General features: G+C 39.0%; 3 protein-coding genes across 4 annotated transcripts; 1 reads left to right on the forward strand and 2 right to left on the reverse strand.

The window, feature by feature from the left end:
- Positions 1-208: 208 nt before the first annotated feature.
- Positions 209-5,173, forward strand: LOC110852981. 2 transcript variants are annotated; one of them, XM_035854611.1, is made up of 8 exons: positions 209-600; positions 774-969; positions 1,155-1,351; positions 1,449-1,647; positions 1,710-1,976; positions 2,242-2,910; positions 3,045-3,345; positions 3,503-5,173. In XM_035854611.1, exons 2-8 carry the CDS (start codon positions 805-807, stop codon positions 4,093-4,095), a joined length of 2,391 nt encoding a protein of 796 aa, XP_035710504.1. In that variant the 5' UTR covers positions 209-600; positions 774-804; the 3' UTR covers positions 4,096-5,173. The 2 variants fall into 2 exon arrangements, with proteins under 2 accessions (XP_035710504.1, XP_021956864.2); XM_022101172.2 differs by having other exon boundaries at positions 209-487.
- LOC110852982 (ras-related protein Rab-40C) lies at positions 4,667-7,611 on the reverse strand. Its single transcript, XM_022101173.2, has 6 exons — positions 7,008-7,611; positions 6,873-6,931; positions 6,494-6,637; positions 6,248-6,427; positions 6,129-6,171; positions 4,667-6,001 (listed from the first exon to the last, which is right to left on the reverse strand). The coding sequence occupies exons 1-6, from the start codon at positions 7,156-7,158 to the stop codon at positions 5,751-5,753; spliced, it is 828 nt and encodes a 275-aa protein (XP_021956865.1). The 5' UTR covers positions 7,159-7,611; the 3' UTR covers positions 4,667-5,750.
- A 564-nt stretch (positions 7,612-8,175) lies between these two features.
- Positions 8,176-25,401, reverse strand: LOC110853227 (serine/threonine-protein kinase ATR). The gene is made up of 35 exons (XM_022101479.2): positions 25,385-25,401; positions 25,014-25,131; positions 24,832-24,916; positions 24,008-24,641; positions 23,817-23,946; positions 23,093-23,502; positions 22,769-22,939; positions 22,402-22,615; positions 22,201-22,337; positions 20,269-22,029; positions 19,509-19,895; positions 19,306-19,437; positions 19,073-19,234; positions 18,637-18,722; positions 18,192-18,413; positions 17,554-17,719; positions 16,843-17,124; positions 16,462-16,551; positions 16,107-16,317; positions 15,536-15,954; positions 14,817-15,050; positions 14,592-14,731; positions 13,987-14,201; positions 13,629-13,915; positions 13,234-13,337; positions 12,622-13,062; positions 12,053-12,300; positions 11,522-11,694; positions 10,999-11,151; positions 10,715-10,863; positions 10,037-10,404; positions 9,603-9,717; positions 9,381-9,534; positions 9,076-9,304; positions 8,176-8,647 (listed from the first exon to the last, which is right to left on the reverse strand). Exons 4-35 carry the CDS (start codon positions 24,575-24,577, stop codon positions 8,445-8,447), a joined length of 8,763 nt encoding a protein of 2,920 aa, XP_021957171.1. The 5' UTR covers positions 24,578-24,641; positions 24,832-24,916; positions 25,014-25,131; positions 25,385-25,401; the 3' UTR covers positions 8,176-8,444.
- Positions 25,402-25,466: the final 65 nt, after the last annotated feature.

Consider the following 25,466-nt stretch of genomic DNA (forward strand, 5'->3'; position numbering starts at 1 on the left):
AATTAAATGCAAAATGATGTAAAATGATTTTACACGTTTCGAAATTTGAAGTAATTTGAATTTTATTTTGAAGTAATAAAAATTGCATATTTTATAAATTATAATATCAATTTCTTTTTAATAAATAAATAAAATCCAATTTCATGAGTTCATGCAAAATCAAAATACAAATCCTCATTTTGGAGAAATGCATGTTCTCTGATTCTTAGTGGGCGGTAAACAAAGAAAAAAAACCTGCTGACTGCTCAGGACGTAAATAGTCAATAAAGTCAATAGTTACTTTTACTTGGTAAGACCACCACGATAACCTACATTTGACTGGGGAGATAAGCATGTGTTATCATACTTAACAAACACAACAATTGTTACTCTGGTTTGAGAGATAAGCCGGACAAGAAATGAGCAAGATTTGAGATCATACGAGGAGGAGGACACACGATTTTAGTTTCAGATTCGTCCAATTACTAATTAAATTAATTAGTATCAAGTAAGTGAACTTGGTTAATCTCTTCGAAACAATTGAGCTGCAGTATATGTGCTCTACTTCACACTTAGAGAAAATAAAATTCGCAAAGATTTCACCACGTGCTGTTCTTTTAGGTTTGTTTTCATTTCGCAAAGTAATTTTGCATAAAACTATCTTGAATCTAATTGTAAATTGACGTTGAGGAAGCTTGCAATCTGTACAAATACAATTTGTATTTCACAGCATAATAAATTGTCTGCTTAATTAAATGCCTGTTTAATTATTATTATTTTTTACTCTTTTAAAGCTAATGTGACCTCAGAAGTTATCTTCACTACATGCACCTCGACGATCTCCTCCGTCCTCAAGGTTTCGCCATGTCGCAATCCTACCCCGAATTCGTTCCGGTCCACTACGAAAATACGGAAGAACCCCGGAACGTATTTTCCGCACTCCCACGAGAATTTCAAGTCATGCAAGAAAGTCGCGTTCCACTTCTGCAGGTAATACATGGATAAGATTAAGTCATTGATTGCAAATTTGTGATAAACACAATTATTATTCTACAAAATATAATCAATTGGTCACAACACTTTTAAGTTTTTTGAAGTATTAGTATTTTTTGATAATACATACATAAGTACGTGTTTAAAATTTTCTACACATTGTATTACCAATTTTTTCCCAGGTTGAACCAGAAGTCTGCCAAGGTCAAGAACGAGATGAATTGGACCCAACTTTTCTGGATTTCATAATTTTGGCTGAATTTTCTGAACTGGAGGGCCCCATCCCCCTCGCCACGATACCGGAATGTGCAAACTCTTCGTTGTGCCTCAATGACTTTACGGTTCATTTAATGTCGACGGATTATCAGGTCAACTCTGTGTAAGTACATTAAAGATGGTGTAAATAGTTTGTGAAATTTGATATTAGTGAGTGAATTTCCCCAATATTAAGCAACTTATGTATGTATATTTCACAGAGGTCAGTTCAAGATAAGTGAGGACACGCAAGTTCTGAGGAAAAATGTTTTCAAAAACGTCCACGTCTTCATGCAATACTTTACCTTATATGATATCAAGGCGCGCGGCTTCGTGAGACCGTTCTGTTTCGGATATGTATCGAAAGATCATGTCAAACTGGATCATAACTTGGACATGTTGATTAGCGAGTTTGAGAAGGTGTGAAATGGTTATGATTGTGTGGATTTTTGTCATTTTTAGTTTTTACCATGCTTTTACAGATGACGAAAGTGCTCAAACAGGCCAATCGAACATGGTTTGGAGGAGAATTGGCCCAATATTTAGACAAATTAAGAGCAGCCAAAGACGCTTTTATCCAGAGGAGGACCGCTAAATGCCAACCTCCAGCTGACGATATGTTCACCTTTGATCCAAATGTGATAAACGATTCTTCTGAAGACGAAGATGACCCCGACGCTATCACGCTGGACCAGATTGCTCATCAATATATGGAAATTGAAGCTATTTTAGAAACTGTGAAATCATTCGTGAGCCTAAATTATGTATTATATGTGAACCCATTCGTTGTCCTCTCATGAAAATTTTCCTAAGTAAAATTAATGTAACAAATATACGTTTTCCACTTGTACAAAAGAACGTTAGAATGTGTAAAGATTATGAAAGACCGGTCGAAAATCTCTTTTGTAAAATTTTAAAAATAATCACTTTTCCAAATTTTCACGGCGTGAATACCAATAATTGTATAAATTATATATATACTATATGTTTAGCTAAAATTTCTTATTGTTGCAGGAAAATCCCTTCCTAATCTCACAACTTGACAAACTCTCTTCATTTCTCGACGTTCACCTCCCCTCGCACCCAGCGTTCGTTAACCTCCTTTCAAAGCTTGACATTTCCGTCGCACCAAATTCCGTTCAGCGATCTATTTCAGCAATCAACGTCCCGCTCGTCCACCCCCTCAAAGCGAAGGGCGAATCACTCCGACCTCTCACCACGTTAGGGCAAGTTGGGATAGTTCACCTCCTCTGGAAGTTGGTCGTTTTACACTCTACACATCGCAAAGATTTAATTTTCGGGATTATACGAGAACTCGGGGATGAGTTTGAGAAGCATTGCAGTCATCTTAGAGAAGAAAGGAGGCGCAAAAAGGGTCTCAATAATTCGTCATCGTCATCGTCCAACGGAGATTCACCCAAGAAAGGGATCGAAGCTAGGGAGGAAGATGGCAACGAGCCGGAAGTGAAATTGAAAGCGGAGGAGGAACGTTTAACGATTTTTACTACGAGCGAGGAAGAATCTCTTCAAAATTTTTTGCAGAATGGAGAAGTTGTCCTGATTTTAGAAAAGATTCATGTCACGTGTCCACCCCCACCTTCGTCGAGTACGCCAGATAATAAATCCGGCTCATATCACACTGTCGCGTCGGAGCTGTATTCAGATGCTGTACAGGGAGAAGAGGTGTGTGATTTGAGAAGTAGTTAGACTATGAACTGGGGATTGTTTTTGATCCTTAGAAAGTCATAAAAGTTGGGATGAAAGTAATTGCAATTTTGAAAATTAATCTGGCTAAATTTCATATCAATTGTCCTCAGGGCGCTGCCGATAACCCCACTCCTTTACAAGAAACGGAACTGAAACAGAGTATTTCCTCATACGGGTCACATTCCTCCTCATCCGAACGAGAGACGGGCTCAACCATAACCGTTCTGGCAGCAGTGCCAGGTCCCTCGAGCCCAACACCAGATCCCATAACCGAGGAGACAATCACGCGAAAGCCCTGGTTCGAATATGTGGAAGCAAGTTTGACGCGCGGGTCGCCCGGTCACGGAATCCTTAAATTCTTTCGACATTACCCTAAAGTTGCTCACCATGTTTACTATTCAGTTTTGATCGGTGAGTTTGGATGCTTTTGTTAAAATGTGTTCAAAAACGATGTGCAGTTTATTATGAATTAGTGTAACTACATTTGTGCAAGTTGTACAAAATAGTATCAAAAATGGGCAAAACCGTATATGTAAACAAATTTACCAATATTTTGTTTTTGATTCAGGACGACCGATTGTGATATGTGGAGGTGAAGACCAACGATCCAAAGTGTCCCGAATTATCACTGCGCTGACGCCATTCGTGCCTCCACAGGAGAAAATTCACTCCTCTCGCCATCAGAATACTTCGTCCCCCTCCACCTGGAAATTGCTTCGCTGGCACCGTGGCGTCCTCGTCTCATCGCATCTCTCTAGCTTTAAATTAATCGGTCTCTGCATTCCGGAACGTCTATCGGTTCACGACCTGATCGCAGCAAGAGACCAAAACGGAGTCACAATTTTGAACATGGCTGTTAAGGGGAGTCCTATCGTCCTTCTTGGTCCCGCGTACTCGGGCCGGTTTCTTGCCGCGTTCGAACCGGATGTGCAAATTCAGAGAAATTTCCATAACTCGGATCTCGCCTTTTTGACTTATTTGGGCAGCATCCTAACCGAAATCCAGGGCAAAGTGTATCTCCTCAAATCGTTGGAGGAACGAGATGGCAAAAAGAAGCGACAAACGTGGAAAGAATTAAATTTGAAAGCAAGCGATAGTGAAATTGTGAAACATTGGGGTACATTAGTGTCAAGTGCAGATCAAGTTTTGCAGATTTTTTGAAATTGGATACCTTTTTTATTGAAATTTTTGAGAAGCGGATACGAAATTTAGAATTAAGCTGGATAAATTTTAGACTGCAAAGTGACTGAAAAAATTAACACTTGTTTTTTTTTACCGACAAGGACTCCACATCGTTTTATTTAATTTTCTATTTTTTCCTCAGACTGATGGGTGCTCAAAATTGCTTAAAACATGTACCAATAATACTTAATTATTGTAGTCTAGTAACTTAATTATTCAACCATCGACTGTTATATGTAAGTATGTGTCTGCAACAAACGGATAGCAAGAGCATATATTTTTATGCATGTATATGCACGCACGTGTGTACTGTTTAATTAATTCATGCTATTAATTAATTATTTGCTAAATATAACAGATTTTTTTATCATAAAGATGCAATTTACTTGCATAATATTTAGTGGACAAGACAAAATATTTTTGTTTATCATCGACCACGTTGAAAGTTGAAGCGTTGGTTTGATTTTGTGTTTTGTTGATCCTTGAGATGAGATGAAAGTTTTGGGGACGATTTATCCTTAATTATTTGGGGTCAGATTTTTATAAAATATACACCTGACAAGTTTTTATTTGGATTTTAGATTTTGATACAAGGTTCAATTTGATGATAGTTGTTTTTAATTTATAAAATGTATTTGTAATCTCTCCTTATTATGTAGCAATTTTGTTGGTGGGATAAAGTTAACAACCGTTTTGTTACTTGAACAAGTTCAGAGGTCAGGTCATTCATAATTCACAACAATTGTAGACAACTGTCACATATTTGTCATAATTTGCCTTATGAATTAACTAACGTAAATTACATTTTTTATCATGTTTAGTTAAATTTAATTAAAGAGACGAGATTGATTGAGATGAGATTGCTTGGACTTTGGTGGGGGTTGTCTTGTGTGAATCCGGAAGAAGCAGATTTTTTGGTTAATTCTTGATTGATATTGGTTATTTGTAAGTGCGAATTGCGAAATTAAATTATAACAATTTGTCAAATGTGGCTTAACACATACTAGAAATTACTTACGTATGAATGAATGATAAATAAATAATAAATTGAAAAAAATTGTTAAGGTAAAAATGCTAACAAAACTCGACATACATAACATAACTTATCATAAGATTTAGCTAGCAGCTACGTTACAACGATTTCCCATCACGCGTTACATTTCCACATTTTGAAGTATCCTTTAACGAAAATAACAGGTGAAACAAACAAATTAACTGAGCGATCCATCACGTGATTGAATACATAAACACGCTGTTTAGTTAAATATCTAGACAATCCACGCAGACGTTTGTGAACTGCAAGTTTATAAAATTATTTTACAAACTTACAGTTTGTATAGCGTCGGCCTTGATTAATGTAAACAAAAGATTTGTAACGTGATTTCCTGCGTAAATCTGCAAACTTGTGCCAACGTTTGTAAGTTTACAGAGTTTATAGTTGGTCACAAACATCTGCGTCATTTGCTTGAAAGCAATTCTTGTTAAAATCTTGTAGCTGAGGACGAAGTGGAATTGTTATAAATTAAAACTTAAAAGCTATTGATGAATGATTCCGATAAAGGTGACGATGAAGATTCCACTCCTTTCTTCCGGTTAGAGTAGCGTCTACACGGGCACAATGTTGTCATCATGTGTCAAATAATGGAGCACGCCTTCTTCCCCCCGGTGCAACCGTTCGTGCCATTCGCGGCATCGTTAGGAGTGAGAAACTTTAGCTTTTTTGAGGGGAACTTGGCCGGGAGGGAGCGATACTGGGTGGAGTAGCGGTTCATTGCATATGACTTCAAGTACGACTTTAAATTATTTGGTAAAGGCAACTGGTCGATTCCATAGACCGTTGTGTGGTTCACGATTTGTCGACAGCAGAGCTCTTTGAGTTTCAAGACTGGAAAAGGGAAAATAATTTATCAGATAAATGCTATGTAACTTGAAAAATTAAAATTTCGAATCTGAAAAAGTCATTATGATTTGAAATCAAAATGAAATCAAGAGATACATTTAGAACAGGGTACCTTTATTTTGTCGCCACAACCTCTCCATTCCATTTCGCTGCAACTGTAATGTACGATTAGATCATATTAGTTATACATTGAAAACAAATTATCTGTGCCACGTATTTCTATAAATTTACCGCCATGCGACTCAGTTCGACGAAACTTTCGACAATGTTAAAGTTACAAAGGTGAGAGACTTCGAAAAAGCCCATCTTGTGCTTGTTGGCGTAATCTTCGGCCACCTCAACGGCGACTTGGCGTTTAAACTCGAGATGCAGTCTATTTCCGATCAGTACCTTTGGTACCCCGGGGGCGTGCTGAAAGACAAGAATGTATTTTATTTGAGCAGTTATTACGGGTAATTTGACTTTTGTTTAAATGACCTCTTCAACTTCATGTAACCAGCGGGACAGCCCGTCAAAGCTCCACTGATTCGTGATATCATAAACGAGAAAGATTCCTTGCGCCCCGCGAGAGTAAGAGCGTAGAATTGTGCAGAAGCGACCCTGACCAGAAGTGTCCCAGACCTAACAATTAACATTAATTATTAATACACAATTATTGAACGTACTAAAGTCAAATCGTTTTAGTTTTCAGAGACAAATTTTATCCGCATATAAAATCAAATCAAATTCAATTAACTGTTAAATTTGAAAATGTAACGAATGCCAAATTTCCTATTAGCATTTTCTGAGTTCAAGTTTAGGTGGATTGGTGAAATTTTGAAATTTTATCATTTGGGCTAAGGTTTACTTTACATACCTGAAGTTTGACACGTTTCCCGTCCAACAATATCGTCGTTGTCTTATAAGCTGCAGGACCTGTGATGACAAGAAAAGATAATCAATTTAGACGCATTGTAATATTACACTTCCACCAATTGATAAGCCTTCTTACTGGATCCGGAACAGAAGGGAGATTCGTTCGCCCCGTCTTGAAAATTGTAGACAATTTCTTGCTTCCCTACGTCCGAGTCGCCGACAAGGAGGAATTTTAAGAGGTAATCATACGGCTTGTTGCGCGTCCTCTCACGCTCCGATAAGCTCATCTTCTCCACTTATCGATAAGATAAGATTAAAATGGTTTTGCTTATTTATACTCGCGGAAACTTGAATCACAAACCACACCATAAATAGTTTAACTTTCACTTTGTATCCAGGTAGCTTATCCCTTGTCCATATTTCTGGTCACTGTAGTGGTTATCATTATCGCCATCTTATCAAAGTTTAAAGGTTAATTAACTCTAACCTGTGCTAATTTGCTATTAGTCTATTCTTGGACAAGAACAACGAACCAGATTCGACAAGAACAGTTCTCAAAATCCAAATCCGTCCACTAAAGCTGAAATACTGCCTGGACTGAATAAAGATAACGTTAATCCATTTAATTACTTTCTGTTTATTTATTTACGCCAAAAAAAGGATCCATTTCCTTTATTTTTGCTTTAGCCACCACCACCGCACAGTTTTTAATACGTCACTCTTTACAGAACTTGAGGACCCTGCGAAAATGATGTGGGGAAAATTGGAAGTTTTTTTTGGTTAGACAGGGTCGACCTTTCGACAAAGCTGAAATATTGCCATAAACATTCGTAAGGGGACTTAAAGAGGGAAAAGTGGGTGACATTCTTGCATGTCCCCTATGGGTTAGGACTTAGGAAGATCAAAGGGAAATTTGAGATGAGATTTTTGTCATGAATGAAGATTAGTCGCAATAATTGTTGTAATATACGTCAAAATTTCAGAATAGTGCTAGAAAGCCCAAATTTGGCACACAGATTGATAATGACGAAGATTTTTAGGTGAAATTGAAAATTCTGAATTTTCAATTTTCAGAGCGGACCAGGGGGTGATCTCACGATTTTAAGAAATTGTCTTTTGAAATTCGGTATGGAAGCTAAGAATGATTTCTGCGCAACAATTACAACTTTGGAAGTTTAAGATTTTAAGAGATGCGAGCCCCCATCCTGGTACTAGTAGGTACTAGGTTTTTTAATAGAAGGATTTGTAAATAGTTCAAAAAGGTACCAAATAATTGAATATTTAGCAAATATACGAGCATCGAATAAGGGTTAAATGGTCTGCATTGTCACTGTAGGTTTTAATTATTTAATCACATATAAAAAATTACTAAATAACACTAGTTTTTTTTCCTCAGGTACAATTAATAAGCGTTCGTTAGTAAGAGTAAAACTTCTTTAAAATTAAATTAAGAGAGTAATCAATTTCATAAGCGTGTGACATGTCTTGTATAAAAAGTAAGTAAAAATTGTGAAATGTAAATTTGAAATAGATTAAAACTAGTTTTTTTGTTTGAATTAAACCGGAACAAAATTTAAATAAAAGGTGTCCATCCGATAAACATTTGGCACAGGTTATCGATACTTCTCGCCTCATCAATAAGATAGGCCACCTGGGCTTCAACAGAAAGCTCGGTGTTGACTTCTTTTGTGTGGTTCCGAGCTGATCCGTTTATCCGATTTTGAATGTGTTTCAAATGAACGAGCGCCTGAGCTCTGGAAAACTTTGGGTCGACGACTGAAAAAAATAGAAATTTGAATAACTTTTTGGCAAAATTTTGGATGGAAAATGTAAGTGTAAGAAGAGAAAACACGCGAATTTGTCTAAATATTGGGAGGTTATTATTATTTTTAGTTTAAAATCGCCAAGTTAAACTTAGTTTATTAAGATTAGTGAAACTTTGGACACAATTTTTTAATAAGCAACGACTCTGGCAAAAAGTTGACTGCAATTGCAAAAATTTAATTACCACAAGAAATTTTTGTAACTCGTAAATTACTTGATGTTTTAGGGTAGTACATGTAAATGTAGTTTTAGTAGTTTATCATAAAGTAGTAAAAATGTGTTCCAAAAGGTTCCCAAATTATCAAATGATAAAATTTGACTTTGGAGAAAGTTTGCACAATTTCTAAAATTATGAAAATTAATGGAAAGCGGAATTATACCGGATTGGTATGACTTGCCACTCCCCCCACTGTCACCCCATTCCACACACGGGTCAAACACGAAGGGGCCGAGGACCGACATGAAGATGTCCTTGTGTTGGCGAAAAAGGTTCATCGTGATTTCACAAGAGCGGCGAAAAACACCCTCAACTCCGAGTGGTCCCATCCCTTCGACCATGTTTTGTGTGAGACGGAACGGCACACGCTCCGGACACAGAAATGTCTCTCCCTAAACACCAAGGAATAAGAACATAAAGTATAAAGAGGCGACACAACTTTCCAAAAAACTGCATTTTTTAGTTTACCCGGTTAAAAATACAGTTAAAATCCACATGGACAATTTCGCCGTTGGACGAATCTAGCGAAATGTTTTCCCCGTGCCGATCACCGAGTCCTAGGACGAACCCGACGATAGACATGACCGCAGCTGTGCGAACGTACGAGAGTCGTGCATTATACCTGGAAGAATAAAGGATCAATTAAATGATACGAAGTGTCAAAGTTAATTATTAATTTGTATATTTCACCAAGACTGAGGATCGCTGAAGTTGTTGAGAAACCATTCACTAAATACGGGCGGATATGCAGCAAGAAATTTGGTGAGAAATTTGTGTCGTTTCACCTCCAGCGAATCCCTCTCCTCTGTTGAGGGATTTAAAAATAGTTCATTAGTAAAATCGACTTGATATGGAATAAAATTGGCTTTTTCGTGGTCAAATTAATGGTATCGTAGATGGTTAGGGGTCAACGATATAGTTTCACCCAAATTTTTATCTTGTACTTTGAGCACTTTATATTTATTGGTTAGAATTGATATAGGGAACTATATTTCTACGAGTTCAAGTTAGCAACTTGAGCCAATTCTAATGTTTAACCATGGCGAAAGTTATAGGACTGAAGTAGCCAAGTCAAAGCCAAGTCAGTCGAATGTTAAAAATTATCCCAATTTATTGTAGCTTACTTATAACAGGTTTTAGGTCTTTGATGCTGATATGTGTCCCCCTTTCTCGATACAGGGAGAGAACACTGCCTCGAAATCCCGTCAGATTAGGGACCCACTCTAACAGGCCATGTAACTCGGTGAGCGCGGTGACCGCATACAGACGGACGTGGAGGCGACGCTGTCGTGAGTCTGGATTTCTGTGGAGGTACCAGTTGACTACATTGTTGACCTCCATGACCTTAAAGTCTTTCCGTAAATCATCATTGGGTTTACAGAGAAGGCCGTAACGGTTCCCGTCAGAGCCACGGAGGGTAATACGTTTCGGTTTGGCGACGGAGTTCATGACCTCAATGCTGTCTTCGACGCTTTTGATAAAGACGAATTTTCTATCAAGCAAAAAAACGGAAGAATTGTGTAAAAATTGAATCATGTAAATAAATTAGTAGTAGGGATGAACAGCAGAGAGTAATTTTGAAATGTTAAGACAGACGGTTTCCCCCATTTAACTTCCAAGATATATATACTTGAAGTATATGAAACCCAAGCCATAATTTAAGAATATTTGTAAATTAATTAGGTTAATTAAATTAACAAAGCTCAGTTTTAAAACAATTATCCCGACAATATTCCAATTTGAGAAAAACTATACTTTCGCAAAATGTATTAATTAAAAGATAATTTAGAACCCTGACTTACTCTGGGAAGGCGTCGTAGCTCTTGTGGCCACACCCATTGGGCGGAATTGATGGACTCATAAACACTTGGTATGGTATCAAAACGTCGCTAAACCCAGTGCTGCGGAGGAGTTGGGGTAGTTTTGGGCACAGAGATTCCATCGTAGTTTGCTAAACGGGAGAATATAATTTGCATAAGTAAATTCCATACTTTTAAGCATTCCATATATTGAATTAATAAGTTGGTTAGTGAAATTTTTCGCGTAAGTGAGAAATTTACATAACATAGGACCTAGTAACACTTACATAGACTCCTGTCGGCACCTCTTTTGCACAAACTTCGACGAATCGATCCGCCAACATGGAGTAGTCATGAATCATCTTTTTCAAACCGACCTTTTTCCTCTCGATGGAACTGTAAATTTCGACGCAACGCTCCTTCCGCAGATCGACAGACGACTGGAAATATAAAATTGATGCACATTTGACGTCATATTATATGTGAAGCGACATTTGAAGTATGTTTTACACAATGATGCCATTCACTCGGATGTAATGTATGTAAACTAATCTCTGAAATCTCAAAAACTGAATTTCAGGTATTCAATTAGAAAATAATTAAATTGGATATTTGCAACCGAATAAAGTTTGTAATGGCAAATGTGTAGCATTTTGAAAAGTTTAGATAGACTACGAAGGAAAATCTGCTTAAACTCTATCGCAAACTGATACAGATCAAGGGCGGTTATAATTTGGTAGCAGTTGACATTTGTTTTATAAAACTTGTACAGTTTACACCGTCACATCGAGTGAATTGCTTTAAACATACCTTTGACGCCACCATCATCCTCCACAGAGCTTGGTGGGTATGGGTGACGACGATGGTGCCGATTAAATCTCTTAATAATTCCCATACGACTTGGTTGGGATGACCGAGACGAGAAATTAGTTGCGAAAAAGCTGTTAGCAACACGTACGCCGGTACTTCGTTCATCATTCGCTCTATGTAAAAAAAACAAAATAAATGTAAGATTTTGTTGCAAATTGTGCAAAATTGCAAAAAATCTTGAGTTTTGTAAACTTATTTTGCAAAATTTACAAACTCAGTTAACAGTAATGTTTTCACGCAGAAAGTTCATAGTTGGAAAGGCTTATTTTGAATGAATTTATATAATCCACTTTAAAATTGGTGGATAGATGGTAACAGAATAGGAGATAATATTTCTTGCAAAGAGACTTATAACTTATAAGTTTCTGGATTATAATTCAGTGTGCACTGGATTGTAATTTTAGGTTTCATAAGTTTTTTTTTTGCAAATTTGCCCCTTAGAAATTTTTGTACAGATGCGAATTTTCTCACTGATCGAGGCTTGCATATCTTTCACGATTTTCGCCCATCCTGCCGGTCGTAGTGCTGCTTCCTCGCTGGTAGGCGTTTTTATCGACGCGCCGGTCCCGTTGGTATCCCCAGATCGTCGCTCCTCGACGAAACCGAGAGCACCAAAATCAAACCAGATAGAGAGCAGGCGGGGGAGAGATTGGTACACGTATTTGCACCCATAGTGGAGTGACTGGGCGTATAAGTTGACCACTTTTTCTTGTATGATGCTGCAAAATTAGTTTAAAATGTACTCAATTAGTAAATTAAGGAATTTGAGAATCCTGGCTGAAATTTTAACTTGAAAACCGATTGCTTATTTTGTGACAATTACAATTTGCGAACCAATTATGGTAAATTATGCACATTTGTAAGTATGTATACTTTGCCAAAAAAAATTTAATTAGAAGCAAACGTGTGGAAGTATATAATTCTGTAAATAATTTCGCTAACATTCTATAATTTACGAAATGCGAAGGATAAAAAATATTAGGTTTCTAATTTCACCTTCTACAAAGTAAATTATGAAAATTAAAATAGCGGCTACTCACGCATGGTCTGGAGACTTCTCCTCAGTCGTGTTAAGCAATTTATCGTAATATCCGGCCAGAGTGAAATAATTCTTCTCAGAGTTTTCAAACACATCAATACTCTTCCTATAGTTGGTTATGTTCTTCTCGATGTCGACAAGTTGGAGGGTCTCGGTGAGCTGCGCATGAAGGAGGAGGGCTTGTGAGGCTAACCTCCGGTTACCCTCGTCACTTCCTGATCCCTCCGATAAGGCTGATTCGACGACCAAGCCGCGCACGTTGGACGACGTCCATTGCTCGACGTGTGGGAAGAATGTGGATATCCCGGCGGTGAGGTGGCTCAGTGCTGTTTCCGCGTCGCCCTTTCGCGACCATAATTTCGCCGAGGCGATCATAACTTGAGGAGAGTTGTATTTTTTCGCTTCGGTAATGCAGTTCAAAGCTCGGGTAAAGTTGCCAGTTCTGTAAAAAAAAAAGTGAGAAATACTTAGATTTTTTTAATGTGTAGTAAAATTTTGTTAAGTGAACCATTTTATTATTATTTGTAAACCAAATTATTGTAGTTTTTTGTTTGCAAAAGATAGCGACTTGAAATTTGTTTGCACGATTTAATCCGAAATATTTTCGACTTACTTGCTCTCTTGCCGCGCCGCGGTAAGCCAACAGTCCCTTATCGATCCATTCAACAAATCCTGACACTTTCCGTCTGAGTAGTCCTTCAAAATTTCGAGAATACTCTACAAAGATACGGTTAATTATTAAAAACTCTAATTATGATTTGTATATTTAAAACTAAAGGCCGTGCATATAGCGGGTGAATCGTTCAAGAGAAAGAATGTTTTGGGGACACATAGTGCCATTGCTGAGGGTCAGTTTTCGAAAATATGGGAGTTAATTTTGAGAGTTTTTGAGGACGAGGGAAGTACAAATGAAAATTTGCAATTTTTGTTGAACATAATCACGAAAGGTATACAATCGATAATATCCTTTCTACACGGCGTATGTACAAATCAATCCACGTCACACACCTTCCTCACGTTGAGGACGGGGTCCATCTGGGCCTTGAGGAGGATATCGCTCCGATCGGCCCACCGATTGATGAGTTGTTTGAGTTCGTAGTCTAAACTGAAGTCCTTGTCATCGCGGAGGGTTCGACACACTCGAAGGACTTCGATCGCTTGTTCGACCTCAGTCAAAATGTGGAGTTGGACAATGCTCGAGTAGCAGTGAGAGTAAGCATTAGGCTCGTTTGCGGCGGCGACGAGAGGGTTCATTAGTTTCAGCCGGGCTTCGTTGACCAGCTTGAGGGCGGTACCTGAATTTAATTATACAAACTTAATGGGCATCTTTTCGTTTTTGAGTGAAATGGTTTAAAATTTATCTGACCTAGTTCGAGACTTTGGATGCGTGAGAGAATGTTGACCACTGTCATGGTCCATGGCTGGTTAGTCTCTTTGCCCTCATGGGAAGATGAGAGATTGACCTTAAACTGTGTGGGTGTTGGGGCGGTTGCCTTAATTTGCTCGCGCAGCTTTGTCCAGTCCCGTAACTTCCAGGTGGCTTCGATCTGGAAGTCTTGTAGAGCTACTTCCCAGTGCGGGCTGAAAATTAGGGCAAAAAGTATGAAATATCTGGTATTTAAGTAATTCACTCGGAAGTGTGGAACTCCATGTAAAGTTATAAACAAAAAGTTACAAGCGTTTGTACTTGCTTTTTTTAATTATGGAAAATTAACAAATTTATTATAACAGATCTCGATCTGTGAATACACTTGAGAGTGTATTCACTCTCATATATATTTAGCAAGCTTAGAAAGTGCGAATATAAGGCTGAAAATATTTGAGTACGTTAGAAATAAATTGGGTACATTAATTCTTTTGATATAAGTTGACTTTGAATTCAAAAACCGAGAAAAGGTATGATTTGAATTGGAAAACTACATAGTGCTTGACAGAAATTTTGATTTGCAAAAAGAAACAAAAATGTGCTACTTTCTGGAGACACATCCTTTAATCAGGGTGTCGGCCTTTCGTGGCTCATCAAGGCTGAGGTAGGCTTGAAGCAGGCCTTCTGTCGCGATCAAATTGGTCGGATCGTCGTACACCATGTGCTCCAAGTTCCGAACACCATCCTAAACAAAAAAAATGGGCACATTTTTGCACAAATTTAAGGGAATGAAAATATGCTTGAAAAATTCTATCCAATATCGCGATTACTTCGACTCTGCCCCTGGCAAAAGAGTCGGACACGACTTCGCTCATCGTGGGCACCCTTTCGCGCAGCGCGACGACACCAATGACTGAGTCCATGTCATCGAGGGAGACGTGAAGCTGTTGAAGGAAGTTGAGCTGTTCTTGCAATTTGTGAGGTCTTTGCTTCAATTCCTGCTCTATGTAGAGGAGGGACCTCTTGTAATCCTCGCAATGAAACGCCACCAGTGATAGAGTGGTCTGCAAGCAAAAGAACAGCCAACTGATATGTGAAACATATTTTGTACATACAATTTAAGACTTTTAGAAACATTACGGATGCAAATGCCATGAATTTATATCCATTTCAATACTGGTTTAAAAAAGTTTTTAACCTATGTTTACAAAGCTGATCAAAGTAGCAAATTTTTGTCTTTTGAGTAGAAAATTTTTGCAACTGTTTACAATCTTTCTGTCGCAAACAGGGAAATAGACTGAGAATTTTTAGTAGGTAAATCAGAGTCAAATTATGGAACTTTTTTAAAAGTATACAAAAATCATTTTTTAAACAAAATTTACTAGTAAATATTTTTTCAGGGGAAGAAAAAGTAACAAGTGAAATTTTAACTAATCTTATCTATCGAGATTGATATATTTTTAGAAAACATCATATTTTATAACTGCAGTTTTGACATAAAAACTTCAAAATTTCTCAATTTAGGTTACCCACAAAAAAATCAACTCACCATAGGAATTTGTCGCATCTCTCGCGCAATGGCATCGGCGTCCTCCTCACTCAAGGATGGGTTTACTGTGTCAATTCTTTTTGGTGCCTCTACCGGCATACTACGTCGACATTTCACTTGTTGAACAGCATTGGCCCGGGCAAGCCCACTAACTCGTTTCGAATGGCGGACAGCGAGGAACAAATGGTCCAAGACAGAGAAGACTTGGCGCGTGCAGCGATACTGGATGACATCCTCGTCCACGGTGACTACCGACTCCGCAGCTGGCGTATCTTGCTCTGCTTGTGAATCTTTAATGGGATGCGGGTTTTGCGAATTTATTTTCAATTTATCCTTCTCGATCCACTTTTGGAGAATGGTTTCCATCTCGGTGACCAGGTCAGAGCGTTGTTTACGACTGCCATGAATTGCGGCGTAGGCTGGAAATATAAAATACAAATTTGGTAATACAGAATTTAATTGAGAAAATATCTAAACCTTGATTAAAATGGAAATACTAAGTCCCTTTTTTGTAAAATGGTCAAATTTAATTGAAATATAAAATTATACAAATTAATAAAATTATACCCACTTGCAACAAACGGAAGGAGGAATGAGGCCACTTTATTGTTCCGGGAGACATAATGTTTCGAAAATTGAAACAATTCCCACGCTGGGGTTCCCGACTTAAGGGCAGCGGACATGGCGTAGAGCCAGTTAGTCAGCCAAGCGTCGAAGGTTTGTCCCCACTCAGACAGATAGATGGGACATCCCAGAATCGGCTGAAGCAGCACTTTGTCAACCTAAAGTAGGTAATTTAAGTTAATCATAAAAGCATAATTAAATAAATATTTTTAACATAAGAAAGAACTTTTCCCAAAATTTGAAATCTACAAAATATAAAATTTAAACAAATCCTACGAACTTAATATTAACTTTAAGCTAACCTTGTACTTCGAGACCAGCAAAGGTTCCACTAATTGACGCGATTGGCCTGATAATGTTTTCCAAATCCGGTCGTTATCCGCTTTAGTCACCTGCGGAGAAATAAAATACAAATTATAAACTGAGCATGAGAAGTTCCTCCCGTCCGTGCAAGGTCAGAGCACTACATACGCACTGTTGTGCCTCGACACCCTTATTTTTTACATACTTTTCAACCGTTCGTTTATTGATAATATTTGTACTACTGCACTACGCAAATTGGTAAAGTATGTTTAATGAATCAATTGTTCTAAAATTTAGAGCGTAAAATATATTGCCAAATTTCGACAATGGCGACCCTGACAGTCAGTTGCATGCATATTTTCGCCCTTATCTTAACTCACCTTGAAGTGTTGGAGAAGTTGTTGGATGAGACAAGCACAGAAATCAAAATCGGTCGTATCGTCAGCCTCTTGGAACTCGCGGATCAGGATGTCCAAATACTTGGCGCAGAACGCACTCCCCTCAACGGTCATGACATGGGTCGATTTCCGCCACAGTTTTTCATCATGTGAATACTTGAAACGGTATGGATCAACGGCACCGAGGGAACCTAACGATTCCGCGAGTCGCATCAGGGTGGAGGCGTCAGTGTCTCGAGAAGTTGTAAGCAAAGACGCCAAGAGCTAGAGGACAATGCAAAAAGTATTTGAAACAAATAGTTAAATTTAAATTACTAACAATGGAGGCGCAAACCATGTTCAGCCCAGATTCTTTTTTGACCATTTTAGTTTGAAAGAGCAAGTCTTTACAAACAACATTTGGTTCGGCACTTGGGCAGATGCGCAAATTTCAGCACGTTATGGGCGCCGCAAGTTCGCAAAAACGCACGATTTTTCGGGCAATGCCCAGCGCGAGCTCAACTTCGTGCGTTTTTGCGAACTTGCGGCGCTCATAACGTGCTGAATTTTGCGCATCTGCGCAAGTGCCGCACCAAATGTTGATTCTAAAGCCTTACTCTTTCAAACTAAAATGGTCAAAAAAGAATCTGGGCTGAACATGGTTTGCGCCTCCATTGTAAGATTAAATATCAAAAGGCAACCACTTTCACCCACTTTGGATACGACGGGATGTTCAGTGTCCAATAGGAAATTTTTGACTTGGATGTACTCGTCAGAGAAAATTCTTCTCAATTTTTCGACCGCACGGAGGCGAATGTGTGAATTTTCGTGGGCCGATTCTTGCACGAGTACTTGGAAAAATCTCACCCACGAATCTCCCCTACAAATTAGTTACAAATTGTTACCGAATCATCAAATTAGGCAAGAAAATCATTTCCCTTCTTATGGAGGGCATCTTGTAACCTCCTAAACTATGTAAATTTTGCAAGTATTTTACAAACACCGCCATATAATAATTATATGGCGGTGTTTCCATTGTACATTTTCATGTTTCCATCCATTGTTCAACTTTTCCCAAAGTTGTGTACCTCAAGGTTACAGTGAGAGCATTCACTTGGATATTTATAGCTCTAATCCTTTTAAGTTTTGTAAAATTAGTTTGCCAATTTGTACAAAATAGAGATTTACTTGCTGGTTAAAGTTGACAATATTGTACAAGTAATGTTACAATGATATTTATCATTCTATCGTTTTTGGACGTAATTTTGCGAAATTGTACTGAGATTTCTACATTTTTAATACTTGCAAACATTCAATCAAAGCTTTCATGAATTTCGTATTATTCTACTCACTTTGTAGGTGTGGTGACCTGTCTCACAGAGTGGAGGACGCCGGAATCGTTGCAAAAGTCTGTCACAAAGTAGAGTTCTTGAAAGTATGGGCTAGTCACGACATGTTTCGTGGAGATGAAGAAGGTCATCAGATTATCCACCTCTTCTGGCAGGTAGGGGCTCAGTGTAGACACAGCGGATAAGATTGAGGTGCTCATCTGACCAAAGGCGACGTCCTCCAAGCTGTACACGAATATTTGGGATTACAAATTTTTCAAACAATTTATACAAATAATTACACCATGCAAGAAAATGAATTTGTAAACCAAATCATAAGAAAACATTTGCAATTATAAAGTATATAAAAATATGGCAAATTTAACAAAAGTTTGGCACAAAAGGATATCACCAAAGTCGTTAACGTCAAATTTTCCCTCAAAATGCGACAAGATAAACACCACCATACTTGTTGGCAAACATCTTCCAGGACTTGAGTAGCAAATCGGCATAATCCCGTCCGAGCGAAAAGAGCGAATTAAGTGTGGCGTAAACCTAGAACGTACATTAGGAAACGAATTATTTGTGACGTAATTTCGTAAAAAAAAATAAACCGACCCCAGAATGAAACATCTGGTTATAAATGTTACCCTATTTGACTAGTTAGGTCCGGTGCAAAATAGCATGAATTTAAAATTAAGTATGCATACACAAATTTAGAACTGGGAAAACATGATCCGTGGATATAAAGCTTAACTAAATTTGCAAAAACAATACCACTCGTTATTGAACTTTACACCCAATTTGAAATTTAGATAAAAAATCCCAAACCGGTTAACTCCCAGGGTCGGTATCATTAACAATCTTTAACAAGTAGCTACTAGTAAGTGTGATTAGAAGCACACCTTGGTCCTACTGTCCGTGATGCGAGTGCGCCCTATGACATCAATCAGACTGGTAAAAGAGGCGAGGATCCGTCTCTTTCGTGTAACAGATTCCTTCCGAGAGTGCAATTTGGTATCGACAAAGACGAAAAACCCCATCAAGTAGTGAGCCATAACGTTTTGCTGGAAATAATAGTTCAATGTTTGCCGTGTTGAATGATTAATCAAATGTTAGTTAATTAAGTTCAACTTACCATTTCTGATCTTGCTAAAGAAGCAGACTTGATGATGAACTTGTCTGTTTTCTTTTGCGGGAGGCACGGAACAAACTTCTGAACGCGATCTTTCATATCAGTCAGGAAACAGAGAAGCTCGTTGACAGCGCTCTGTAAATAAAATAGTTGGAACAAATATTAGCAACTGTCAAAGTGTGGAGAATTTCAACCTTCGGCCTAACCTGTGCAGAATTTGCCGCCAAGAAATCAGGGTCGAGCTTGTGAACTTGTTTCAAATATGTACAAAATTTGATGGTCTTCTCATATGGGGAACTGAGAGCGAGAGGGCGAAGGTAGATCGGGAAGCCATCGCCGAGCAACATTGACTCATTTGTCGAGGCGAATTTAGAAATTGTGCTAAGGACAAAAGCATATTTCTTATCGTCCGGAAGATATGGGACAATTTCTCCAAGTAGGACGGGGACGTAGTAGTGGATAAAGACGGCATGTGTCCGAAAGTCGCCCATAATTGAGACTGAGTTCAGAAATGCTTTGGCCCTCTCCAATTGAAGGTCTTCAGACTGTTCGTGAAAGTTGCAAAATTCTTCTACAATGATTTCAACGATGTTCTGAAAGCGAAAGAGAAAATTAATTTGTGAAATTAATTAGTCCATTGGAGTTTGTCAATTATACTATAAAAATAATTCTGTAGCAATCCTTATTTACCATTGGTAAATTACCAATGTGTCTCTACCAAGTTAGAGATTTTTATCAGCCGATTTTGTTTTAATTTGACTATTTGACCTTCAATTACCCGTTACGGAAAGTGAAATTTCTCGAAATTTTGAGTAAAAAAGTATTTCTATGCTTTGCAAATTACGACCATACGAGTGAGTTTTAAACTGTTGTCGAATCTCTAGAGCCTTATGTAGGTACGATCCGAGGACAGATTTCTACATATATTTAGAGCATATAAATAAATAATTGCAATTTGTTAATTACAGGGGCCAATTCATATCGGAGGGAGGTCATGAGTTCCCACGCCGTGCAGGGTGGAACGCATCGGTTCGCTAATTCGGTGCACACAGCTTGAGCGAGAAGGTTGCGGACGTTGCTGTCACGATGCATCGTCAAGCGGAGACAGAAGCGCAACGTTTCTAAAATCATAGGACGGTCGACGAACGCGGCAACCTTTTGTAAAATCGTCAAAATTTTTCCCGCAAAACTGACAGAGCACCTTTTTTCGAAACTAAGTTGAAGGTGGTACATGAGCATGTGGATCATCAGACCGTAGCCGAGAGTCCTCTCCGTCTCGGCATAATTATGTTGCGACGAAAAACTGTCCTGTGCCCCGTTCTGAGCAAAGTAGAATCCGAAGTTGGTCATGATTTCGGATCCAATGTTGACATTGCTGTTGGCTGCGATCGAGGTAAATTCGGCAATCAGGGAGGACAAGTAGCCTGTAGTGTGGTGGCGAGCGATCGTGATTAACGAGCAAAGGGTCAGTTTTGTCACTTCAAAGCTCGACTTCAATAAAGGTAACGCCAACTTGATCACGGTCACTAAATCATCATCCGGCATAGGGATGAGATTAATGGTCCAGTCGTCATCGACCATCTTGCCTGCTTCCAACACCCTCCTACCCGTCTTAACGATCTTGTTACCCTTGTATTCTCTGAAAGGGGCAGAACACCACGGACAAGGGGAGAGGAGCAGGGACATTGTTCGCTTCCGCATTCGTTCCGGAGTAAGGTTGTTGAGATTTGCTGTGTTATCGGACCGCATCGTTTGGTTGGAGAGAGTGCATGACAGCTTCAGGATGGCGGACGCGAGAATGTTTCGAAAATTGGGAAGTTGCTTCCAATCGAATTTGGATTCGGCGAGGTGGATAAAGGTAACAGTGAAATTCCAATCGAGGTATCGGATAGCCCAGTTTTCTTTGGAGATCAGTGTGAGGATCTCATTCGTGACGGTGACGCTGCTGACGGCCTCCATTTCATCGATGAGGGTGTCCAGGACGAAATCTCTGAAGGGTAGGAATACTCGCGAGCAGAGGACAGAGAGGCATTTTCCTACGGTGGTGGGTTGGAAACGACCTATCGCATCTGTCGATGAACTAATCCCGTTCAGAAAGAGAGCAGGAACAAATCGTTTGGGTAGCCTGCCTTTGAACTTGTCCAGCCAGGGGGTGCCGGTAATGGTGGCGAGGAGGCATTTTACCTCAAGGGAGAGCCGGACTTCTAGAAATTCTGCTTCGTCGAATTTTTTGATTGTGTCTAATATCATGTTGAGACATTCTTCCGCTTCCATTATCCGTGGCACGTTGCCACTAAGCAACTGGACGATACAACTACTCCCAAATTGTCCCCACTTGGCCATCATCTCCGTAGTGAGGAAGGTGAACATTGGACGAAACGCAGTCTTCATTTCGACGTTGCACTCCTTCACATATGTTATGAGTTTGCTGTGGACGTCAGCCGCGAGTTGGATAAGGAGGCAAGTTTGGCGCATGGCAGGGCGCACATGGTGCGCGTAGTTACTCATCTTCTCAGGATTTACGGACACGAGATCGGTAAAGTTGGCAGACATTGAGGTCCAAATTGGAGAGGACTCCGGTCCAAGGGGAATATTTGTGAAAAAATTAACGTCTGGATCTCTTATTTGTAATTCCCACTTATTGTCTTCATCGTCACGACCGGTGAGGTGGTCAAATTTGTCTTTGACTTCTTGAAACACAGAATTGATCAGGATGGGGTGGAGAGTCTGAAAATTAATGAAAAAATATAAACTACATTAGTTTTCAATTCTGAATTATAACATTTGCGCAAGCTGATATTATATTAAGATCATGGGATAACAGAAACTAGATTATTTCGGGAAAATTTACGAAAATGAGACGTCATTAAATGTTTTTGTCTCCGAAATTGTTGTCACCTTAATTGATGTCAAAGTCTTGGCCACCGTTTGGAACTCTTGGGCATCTCGGACGCTCAGCATTGTCCCCGTGTCATATCTCAAGTGTTCCGACGTAAGACCATCGTATAATTTAATCAGACATGAACGACTGTTATCTACAGAACGTATAGTTATTTATTAGTTAATTAATTAAATGGTTAAGTAACTATTTTTGCAGACCAGATGGCAAGGCGTCGAATCGATCGCTGGATATTATATCCGTCACGACAGAGTGAACTCGTAAGAGGACCGACTGGGGGAACAAGTTCCAATATGCGCTCCATCGAGACACGGTTTCGCAGAAGGAGACAAAGTGGTCGAAAGTGTGGTGATCTTGGAGTCCAATTCCGTCCGTGATGACGTTGGTGAGGAGATGCGACAAAGATAGCTCGGTCTATAAATTAAGAAAAGAGGAAATTATTATGTGTCAAATCTTTATTTGCGTGAAAATTTTTAAACTAAATTATCAGGAATTGGAATGAAATTTTAAGATCTTGCAATGTAACTTAATTACTCGTGCAAAAAATTAACCACATTAAGTATTTACCGCGGTAGACATTCGTGGAAGGCAAGTGAGTTCTGGAATCAAAAAATTTTGCAACATCTTCAACTTCCTCCGGTGACTTAACCACCCCCATAACTTTCCCCACATCGATACCAGTTTGTGTGGAGGGGTTGCATTTAAGTAGAAAAGACGGGGAAGAAATATGCCTAAGATCTAGAAATATAAAAATAAGCATTAAAAAAATAATAAGTTTTTTACTGCGGTATGAAGAAGACGCCGTGACAATCACGTTGTATCTTTGTCGACAACGACGTCAAGAAATTGACGACGCTGACAATAATTTATAACTTGTCGATTTATTATTACATCTAGTAGATGTTCGATGGCGTCGGAATTGTCGTTGTTGTTATCCATTCTGATTGTGTACTTAAGGACGATTTCCTTGATCACCCTCGTTTCTGGTGCAACGGCCGGAATTTCATTATTTGCGGTCATGCCGGTGGCTTCATCCTTTGGATTTTCGTCACACTCGTACTTCAAAGTGATCCCAGACATTGCCTTTAAATTATCGTCCCGAGCTTGTGACAGTAATGCCTCGATGAGAGAGTGAATGATGGTGATCAATTCGGTAAAACATGTCTCGACTAAGTTGGGATTCCCGTAGGTCAACAATTGTCCCAGAGCTTGCAAAAGGGCGACGACGTCGGCTGAGACTGCGGCTAATTCGGGATAAAGGACAAGACATGCGAGTCCGTGGAGCCACCAAGGAAGGAAATCTATATATCAATGTTACTTACATATAATTAATTGCGAAATTTACTCAAATGTCTGTAAAGTGCATAAGTTTAATTTCGAGAAAATGTGAAAATTTTTGTTAAATCAAGGGATCTGTAATTTGTGATCGATGTAAGTTTACAGTAGATTGATTGTCTTTCTTAATCAACAATTTGTGAAAACCTTGTGATTTGCGTCGACAAAGTATTAAGAATTGGGAAGTTTCTCAGTTGATAAAATAGATTACGACGTAAGAAAACTATTTCGAAATAAAATGAAGCAAAGTAACAGAAATATATAAAGTTTTGACCCCCACCTTTAATCTCACTCTCCGCGCTGAGGTCTTCATCGTTGTTGCCCATTTTCGGAATTTTATAACTCGACACGAACATCAAGGGGTATTTTCGCCAACACGCCCATAAATTTGACAGCAAGGCGTGAACGCTCTAATAAAGAAAACATCAATTATTTCCATAATTTATATAAAATTTGTTTAATTTAACTTGCATCAATTTTTGGCCCTCCACGCCGTTCGATTTCGATATGAACATCTTTGATAACACCGATCACAGCGATTCGCATTTTCCGACAGTTTGCGGTCTGTTTGACTTGCTCGGGCGTTTTGGTGACGACTTTGATACGGCCCGCGCGAGATAGCGCAGACCTCTTACGGGCGCATTTCGCTACGACAGGCATGAGGGTTGGGACAAGAAATTTGTGCTCATTCACGGCGTTGGTGACAGGAGGTTGGATAATGGCGGACGACGATGTCGACGGTTGTGGTGGTGGTAGACTTGATGATGTCAATGGCACGAGTGAATGCGATGCCGACGCTTGTAATGCAGCCGATAACGATGTCGATGGGAGCGAAGGTCTCCCACATTGTTTTGGTTTTGGTGGCGCCGCAACTCTCTTAACGGCCGGTTGTTTCTCATCATCTTCGCTATCGCCCAAGTTGACGATTTCGACCAGGGAGGGGTCTCCGGTCGGAGTCGATTTCTTTGGTTGAGGGGTCACGTTGGTGGGTGTGGTGCGCTTTCGTTTTTTTCGTGGAGTGGTCGTGGCATTATGATTCATCTTGTCGGATAAGATGATTAACAACTTATCTTTCGCAATTAAACACAAGGTTATATTTTTCCTCCTATAAATTAAGTAATTACAAAGATTGTAATTAGTTAATCGCAAATCAGCAAATAGCGATAATACACATAAGTATTTAAAATTCGGAATGTACAAAAGTCAACCAAAAAGTATAACGTGTAATGAGAACAAGGAAAAAGTTATTCGTTAGCTTATACAGTTGTAGGTTCTTGTACAAGTTCTTGGCTTACCCAGCGTAAGGTGACGGACTATGGACTGCTGATAAGTTATCAGCGATAACTGAATTCGTTCAACTTCAAAAGGGGCTACTTCCTTCTGCAATTATTATTAAAATTTTTAAAAAATTAGTCACAATCACAGTTTATAAATTAATAATTTTTACGAATTGTGCAAAAATTAACTTTGAACTTACATGAACTTCAATCAAACTCACAGTTTTAACGTGAAAACGTCACTCCAACGACATTTTACTCCTCCTCCCCTCCTACCACTTTCTCTCTCGTCAAAACTCTCCACTTTGAAATCAATGACTAAAAATAATGGGCCTCCTCAGACACACGAAAAAATCGTCGCTTCGAATTTCGCTTTGTTTTTCGCTTATCGATAGCATGGCCAAAATTATGAAAATTGCAAAATTTTGTTGCGACTTCAGCTAACCGACCTTAACCCCACTTATAAGTTGAGTTTCTGTTCGCTTACCCCAGAGCTCGCTTATCAGGAAGTAAGCGAAAAACGAAGCGAAATTTTAAGCGACGATATTTTCGTGTGTCTGAGGAGGCCCACTATTTTATATACGACGGTTTTGCCCGCACACATGTCGCCCGCCCGCCTCAAGAAATTCAATCTTCACAGAAATCCTGGATGA

This window comes from Folsomia candida, unplaced genomic scaffold, assembly GCF_002217175.1.
Source record: "Folsomia candida strain VU population unplaced genomic scaffold, ASM221717v1 Fcan01_Sc008, whole genome shotgun sequence".
In the NCBI taxonomy this organism is placed as follows: domain Eukaryota; kingdom Metazoa; phylum Arthropoda; class Collembola; order Entomobryomorpha; family Isotomidae; genus Folsomia; species Folsomia candida.

What these genes read in the sequence shown, in the direction of transcription:
- LOC110852981 (XM_035854611.1), top strand. Translation starts at nt 805, where the DNA reads ATGCACCTCGACGATCTCCTCCGTCCTCAAGGTTTCGCCATGTCGCAA. An exon ending in GTCGCGTTCCACTTCTGCAG is followed by an intron (nt 970 to 1,154) that starts GTAATACATGGA and finishes ATTTTTTCCCAG; the next exon opens with GTTGAACCAGAAGTCTGCCA. An exon ending in TGATTAGCGAGTTTGAGAAG is followed by an intron (nt 1,648 to 1,709) that starts GTGTGAAATGGT and finishes ATGCTTTTACAG; the next exon opens with ATGACGAAAGTGCTCAAACA.
- LOC110852982 (XM_022101173.2), bottom strand. Translation starts at nt 7,158, where the DNA reads ATGAGCTTATCGGAGCGTGAGAGGACGCGCAACAAGCCGTATGATTAC. An exon ending in GGTTACATGAAGTTGAAGAG is followed by an intron (nt 6,428 to 6,493) that starts GTCATTTAAACA and finishes CTTGTCTTTCAG; the next exon opens with CACGCCCCCGGGGTACCAAA. An exon ending in GTTGTGGCGACAAAATAAAG is followed by an intron (nt 6,002 to 6,128) that starts GTACCCTGTTCT and finishes TCCCTTTTCCAG; the next exon opens with TCTTGAAACTCAAAGAGCTC.
- LOC110853227 (XM_022101479.2), bottom strand. Translation starts at nt 24,577, where the DNA reads ATGAATCATAATGCCACGACCACTCCACGAAAAAAACGAAAGCGCACC. An exon ending in CCATCGAACATCTACTAGAT is followed by an intron (nt 22,940 to 23,092) that starts GTAATAATAAAT and finishes TTATATTTCTAG; the next exon opens with ATCTTAGGCATATTTCTTCC. An exon ending in AAAGGATGTGTCTCCAGAAA is followed by an intron (nt 14,202 to 14,591) that starts GTAGCACATTTT and finishes CCTAATTTTCAG; the next exon opens with CCCGCACTGGGAAGTAGCTC.